This window comes from Cynoglossus semilaevis, chromosome 8 (assembly GCF_000523025.1).
Source record: "Cynoglossus semilaevis isolate Cse_v1.0 chromosome 8, Cse_v1.0, whole genome shotgun sequence".
NCBI lineage: Eukaryota > Metazoa > Chordata > Actinopteri > Pleuronectiformes > Cynoglossidae > Cynoglossus > Cynoglossus semilaevis.
In genome coordinates this window covers 3,798,304-3,805,138 of record NC_024314.1, presented here as the reverse complement: position 1 = coordinate 3,805,138, position 6,835 = coordinate 3,798,304, and the positions used below count along the sequence as shown (strand labels likewise).

Genomic DNA, 6,835 nt, shown 5'->3' with positions numbered 1-6,835 from the left:
GAACCACCATTGACAAATTGATAATGTGGATTTCAACACCAAACATTATAGAGTTCACGTCCTTCTTATGTATGTTGATGGCTACGTGTCAGCAAATGTCACTGTGACTTCAGCTGTAAACTTACTGTTCTGCAATTTCTATTTTTTTGTTCTTATAGCAGTGAAGATGTACAAAACAGAAAAAATAACCAAAAAACATGTTATTTTCTACAGGCAAAAAGCTGACACGTGATAGAACCATAATGCATTTTAAGCCATAAGTGTATCTACTACGTTTGTGGCTTCTATATTTGACAAAGAATGTGGGCAGACGGGTGTGTTTTTTCGTTAGAAAGTGTTTACACCATATCAACTGTGTGCAAATGCGCATTTCTACGCAAATGTATTCTTTGTTCAACAGTCAAAAACGTGCAAAATTAATATCTTCTGGATATGTCACTCCTTCATGTGTACACAATAAATATTACGCTCTTATTATTATTATAAGGGCTAGTGTATATACTTGCAACACGATTCAACACAGTTAAAAAACACAAAATGTGTCTCGTACAGTATTTGACATATTTTGGTGACGTTGCATCAGTCGGCAGAACACATTACCATTGTATTAGATGACTTGAAGGCACAAATGGTATTAGCAGAGAATACTGCGCTGCATACTCGGTTTAAAGCCTAGGACAAAGAAAAATAATCTCGTCAATACAATACTCGAAAACTACTCGGCAATTAAATAAATCACTCAAATATTACTTGCATTAATGATTATTAGTGTTTTAATAACCACAGTGATACAAAACCTCGCATCGGATTCAAACAATGCCACCATAAAAGCATCTTGTAGCTTAGCAAGTAGTTAAGCAGACTAGGTGGCTAACACAAAAGCTAATGTTTCTTGGTAGGGTTATTCGTTATTATTTCTCTTACCTGTAGGACCTGGCGCATTCAGCCTACAGTGTCACATATATGTTGTAATTAAGTAAAGGTCCACGATGAATTTAACGGGAAAATGTACAAGTGTTGACTATTCAATAATCGCGTGACACAAGCGGTCACGTGACAATGTAGGCGGCCTCAATGTAGGCGTCATCTTAAAGCGGAACTAACCTTATTTATTTATTTATTTTTGGTTGTTTTGTGCTTCTATGTTGTGGTTAAGTAAAACGTTGTGGTTAAGACTTCCCCTATTCTCTATTTACAAATGCTGTCCCAGCAGTAACAAAACATGTCGTTTCCTTTACTTAAACAAAACCATGGTGATCCAACATGGCCAACATTGCGGAAGCTCCCCCCCAACAAAAACCAAAACATATATAATACAATATTATACATACAATNTAACATCAATTATTTAAAAAATATTTTATTAGTAATTCCAGACACAGTTAGGTATTTGAACAAAAAAACTTTTCATTTTAATTTTAAAATGGTCCACAGATTATTTCCTACTTGTCCTGTTTTTGGATAAATGATTCCAAGGAAAACACAGATGGTTGTCTCTGGAATACTTTATATGTTTTACAGTCATGGTTTGGCAAGTATGAGGGCTCAGATGACACCAACCCTGTTTCTACGCTTGACAATGTTCACAAAGCTTTTGCGGCAAGTTGTGAAGAAACCTGTTTTATTTTGGGAATTGAGGAAGCAATGGATGGAGGAGAGAATGTACTTTTTAGTACTTTTCCACTTGCCATGCAGGTCAGTAAAAATGTCTTTTGTGAGTTTTCTGAATGTTTTAGAGCAATTGTTAAAATTGTACTTCTCATCACTCAGTAATTTGTTGTCTTTGTGGTCAGAGTCTTCACGGTCAGTATCTGTCACCTCTGCATCGCTGATTAAAGTGATCTCTCGTACAAGAAAAGTGGATTTGTTATTCTCAGTATGTGATTTATTGTCTTGATGGGCAGGCTCTTCATTTTCCAAGTCTTCCTGGTCAGTGTCTATCACTTGGACTGCTTTAGCTTCACTCACCTCAGGCTCAGGCCCTATTAAAGTGTCTGTCACTTTGCCACTCTGGATGATTGCCTGAGTGTTTAACCACCAACTCACGAGGCCCATGCAACATTGTACTTTGACCCATATGGTGATGTACAAGTCTGAAATAGTATCATCGTGTGGCTCCTTCATGATGTAAAGGTAAATGATATTAACTAGGTTTTGTGTGAAATCCAAATCTTTACCACTAAAAATGTACTTTAATCTCCAAAACACATCAATATCATCCACAGCCATATAGGGAAGATCTTCATTTGATGCAATGATGAGCAGACGTGTGACACTGGTGAGAAGTATCTGCAGCGACTTCCCGTTTTCATCTTCAGCATCAGGTACAGAGCCAGTCTGGAGCTGTGCCACTATGTGACATATTGACGCTTTAATTAACTGCTTGGCGAGGATGTTCTCTATTTTACTTCGCAGCTCCAAGCTCACTTTGAGCATTATTTTGGGGTTGTCCAATCGACTAATGTTTTTTTCCATAAAATTGTAAATTTTAGCTGCTGCATTGTCAACCTCTAGTGAAGCAGACGATTGGAACAGCTCGTACTCAAAGTCAGGCAAGTCTTTCAGCAACGGCATTGTGATGTTTTTCACTTCCTCCCTCACATATCGGACGGCTGACAACTCTCCTGAGTCCTGAGGTTCAGCTGCATGTATTTTTTTCGCTTGCAGGCGTTGTGCTGGAGTTTTAAATACAAACACTTTGCACTCCAGAGTGTGTAATATATTAGAGGCATGGCTGATCATGGCACTGAGTCTGCAGGGAGCTGTCACATATGCAGCTTCTGCAGCATCTGTTACAATGCCCAGCACGGAGTCAGCAATCTCCGTGACCTCCTGAACAATCAGGTCACTCAGCAGGTCAATGCTGTTGCACTTGACTTTGTCTTCAAAAACCAGAAACTCTGCCAAGCTGCGGGTGAGCGGGAGCACTACAGTGGACACCACGAGCTCCTCTGAAATAACAACATTTAGGTTGATGTGTTCAGCTAACAGCGCATCTGAAAGGCCAGCGATTAGTTCTAGAAGAAATTCTGCTAGCAACTTCTCCGTACCACCATCCAGCACACCAGTTTTCAGGAGAAGCCACTGTTCCTCTGTAATTTTTTCGAAGAAAGACTTGATTGGTGGACGTATCACTTCTAACGTTGCTATCTCCTCTGCCTGGGGCTGCAGTGACAGTTGAGCCCCCATGGTGATTTTTATTTGAAGGTTGGTTTATTGATTGGTTGGGGTTTATTGGCAGTTAGCATTTCTGAAGTTGCAATACTGCCTTCTTTAGGATTCAAAAAGCCGTGACTTCTTGTCGTCATTTGTTTGGGTGTCATCTGTTGGTGTTTTACAGAAAGGAGTCTCTGTCATGATGCATTGCTGCCTCCTCTATTCCTCTCTTATTTGATGATGAGAATCATTTTATTTGACCCAGGAGAGGGAAATATTTAACAGCAGATGCCATTTGATAAAAAGCGTGTTGGAGACCATCATGCCTCACTTCTTTTTCCTCAGCATCTATACAAACACAAAGAGAACGCATCCTTTCAAGTTAAAAGGATATCAAAGGACAAAATTATTTTCGAGCTAACCATGTTCTGTTGTGTATTGTGTGGTCCAACAAGTAAAAACGTTTTGTGTTGTTTTGCTTTTTGGAGACAGAATCAGAATATAGGTATTTAAAAACCAGAGTAAAATATTACAGACTTTTTAAAATAGGCTCTACTTACATTCAAGTTTAGATTCAATTCATCATCAAAATGAATCCACAAACATTAAACGACTGTGGGAACAAATTGATTTATTTGTCTCGTGTACAGAAAGAATTGATTTACAGTTTACAAACAACTGACTAAAGCAAATGGTGTTCTGCACAGGACAAAGGCCTACACTTTGTTCCACTGGACATGTATTCCACTATGAAATCATATTTTCCAGGTTTCAAGAGGTCAGAGTTCATCTTGGTTGTAAATCGGCATGAACAAACCCTCTCTGAAACCGGCACAATACAAGTTTACAGTCTATCAAGGAAACACACAGATCTCTCAGTTAACACAAAATGAAAACAACAATTGCACAACCCAATAGTAATTCAATAATAAATCAATATCTGGTTCAAAGTACAGCGGTGTACACAACAGTTCAGCGGGAATCCTTTCAGGGCTCTACAATTATTAGACTTCAGCGACGGAAACAGGCTTATGAACAGCAAGCAAATGGCACAGAGGAGCAGAGAGTCAGAAGGATTTTTGTACAAGCTTTCAGATTTTAACCCCAAATCATATACTGTGCAGCGAAACAAAGAACAAAAACCTCTTCAAGTTTTTGAAGCACACAAGCTTTTACAGATCTGCTGACTGACATTACTGGAGTTCACAGTTGTCAATGCGTCGACGGCAGTGATGCTAACAACAACAGCAGGGATGTGAATGTTGGTCAGTATGTCGTTGTAAACATTTACGACCGGAAGTGAATCTTATTAGAAGTGGATCAGGAGGGGAGAAAAGGTCCAATGTACATCATCGCACACTACCATGTTAATTTGGAAACACAATTCAATGCGTCAGTGCATCACATTTTGTGCCAAACATCCTCGTTATCATCACCTACAAAATGTTTCATCAAAAACAGAGCTATTCTACAGATTACATGCACAACATAGTGTATACAGTGAAAACCTCATAAAGTTCATCAGACCATTTACAAGTTGGCTGGAAAAAAGGGTATAGATATAATAAAAAAAAATTTAAGAATGAAAAAGCTGCAAGAAAAGTTTTGGCAGACATGCTCCCCAGAGTGACGCGTGTTGGAGTAATCACAATGCAGTGTGCTTATTAGTGCCTATCAGTTTACATTGCATTAGGTGTTGACTAACGTTTGAAAGGGGACCTGCACGCCTATCACTCAATCCTATGAGAAAAAGGCACTTACAGGAGAAAAGTAGTCCAGGCCCTGCTGCTCAGATCAGAGCGGAGTCACGGACCACAGATAAGAAATGAACAAAGCTATTGGTGAAGCGCCAGGAACTATCACTGATCGAATGTTACAGAGCAAAGCTGTGCATCATCTGTTCCTCTCAACTTCCAGTCATCCTTTTCCTTAACTGTTGGTCTCAATGGTCTCGACTGCTACTTTTAGGTCTTATGATTTTGGAGATTTCACAATTTCTTTCTGCAACCAATCACATACACAGTCATGAGGACTGTGTATGTGATTGGTTGGATTATGCTTCAGTCTATATTTTTGATTCTATTAAAATTACGTGTATGTTCTATTGAAAAAGAGCCAAAAGTTGTGACTGTGACCTTCATCTTCACGACCATGTTTTCCCCACCTACGTACTTCCCAAACCAACAGAGCATTTTCCTGGCCTTCTATTTGCAGCCAACATTTGCAACCAGAATGCTAAATTAATTTTCGCATATGTGGTCTATGAGAATAATAATAATCAGGCATTTCTATACAAAAATGTTTTTTTTTTCTGTGTAAATCATTTAAAATAAGAAAAATTCTTGGCATCAAGATTTTCTCCACAAAGGCTGAAAACTCTGGTGTGAAGGGCTGTGGGTGCCTTTTGTTTCGATCATACATTCATATGCATGCAACTTTTCTATACAATATGGTCTTCCAAATGTCAGGGCCTCTATTTACACAACAGGAAACCTGCAGTCGTGTTGTCCCAAAAACTCCTGGCATCATCAGGGAAAGGCAGAAATGCATACTTTTGGCAGAGTTATTACAGCAGATCACTGTATTAAATAGAAACAGGAGAAGAGGACAGACTTGAGGCTGATGCTTTACAATGAAAATCATTACAACATGGTACAGGAGGAAGAAGAAGTCACAAATGTCCCCGAAGGAGCAGTGTTGGGTTTTATAGCACATCTCGTCACAGGGTGTCAGGAAAAAAAGGGATTCAAACATAAGGGTGAGGTTCCCTACAAGGACATGTGTGTGGGAATGTCTTTGAAAAAGAAGAATGTGTTAAAATTTAAAAAAAAGGGTGCAGTCCATCAAAGAGAGGCACAAACTTTCGACCGCTAACATTAGCCTCAAGTTTAACATGTCACATGTTAATTCACATCATAATCCATCAATGATCCTATAATCCTATAAAATTCTATCTACTCCCAAACACATGGTAACTATTTGTCGATTAGTTCTCAATTTTTAGGAAGTGCTTCATCGTTATATTCTTTCCTCAAAAATGGCTATTTCCACAGTCAGCAGATGCAATGGCTCAGACCAAAGGTCAGTGATGTGACAGGGGATAAGGATTCGTTCACTTTACAACAGGTGATGTGGAGGAAACCAGTGGAATTAACTGACATGGAGACAATGACTGTTACTAGGAGCTGCTTGGACCTTCTCCACAAACACAAAGATCTAACCACAACCTGAAATCAGACCAGTCCAGTCTGGTTGTGCTTATCAGGATCTCATCATGTCTTTTATGTGTAAAGACTCGCATTTGTGAAGACCCTTAAAAACCTCACTTCCTTGGATGGAAAACCATGAGAGGCCTGTCTTCAATCTTCTGCCACGGACTCTTCTTGTTCTCGTCTTTGTCGTCTGGATCATCCTCTGGGCTGGTCATGGAATCGCGGCGGTTCTCACTATTGCTGCTGCGGCCGCTGTTCACACGACTACGTCCTCTTCTAGGGATGGTAGAGCCACGTGAGGATGGACCTTCATCTAGCAGAGGGGTGAGGGAGTTCTCCTCCGGTGACACAGGACGTCCCTCACTGCTGCTGGGCTCACTGTGGTCGGGGTAGGCCAGCTTGGAGTAGTTCTTCACACCTGTGCTGCTAAGACCATGGCCTTTCCGAACTACCCCCCGCCCCTCCTT

At 39.9% G+C, this 6,835-nt stretch overlaps 2 protein-coding genes across 3 annotated transcripts in view; both read right to left on the bottom strand.

The window, feature by feature from the left end:
• The window catches only part of grnb (granulin b), a 7,035-nt gene extending 5,951 nt beyond the window's left edge, over positions 1-1,084 (bottom strand). Inside the window, exons 1-2 of one of the 2 annotated variants that reach the window (XM_025057744.1) lie at positions 925-1,084; positions 601-672 (exon numbers count right to left, since the gene is read on the bottom strand). In XM_025057744.1, coding sequence (XP_024913512.1) covers positions 601-672; positions 925-942 — 90 coding nt within the window. In that variant the 5' untranslated portion in view covers positions 943-1,084. The remainder of the gene's footprint in view (positions 1-600; positions 673-924) is intronic. The other variant, XM_008314081.3, reaches the window with a different exon arrangement.
• A 2,686-nt stretch (positions 1,085-3,770) lies between these two features.
• The window catches only part of fam171a2b (family with sequence similarity 171 member A2b), a 9,294-nt gene continuing 6,229 nt past the window's right edge, over positions 3,771-6,835 (bottom strand). The window contains exon 9 of the mRNA XM_025057674.1: positions 3,771-6,815. Within this exon, the coding sequence (XP_024913442.1) occupies positions 6,479-6,815 (337 nt within the window). The 3' untranslated portion in view covers positions 3,771-6,478. The remainder of the gene's footprint in view (positions 6,816-6,835) is intronic.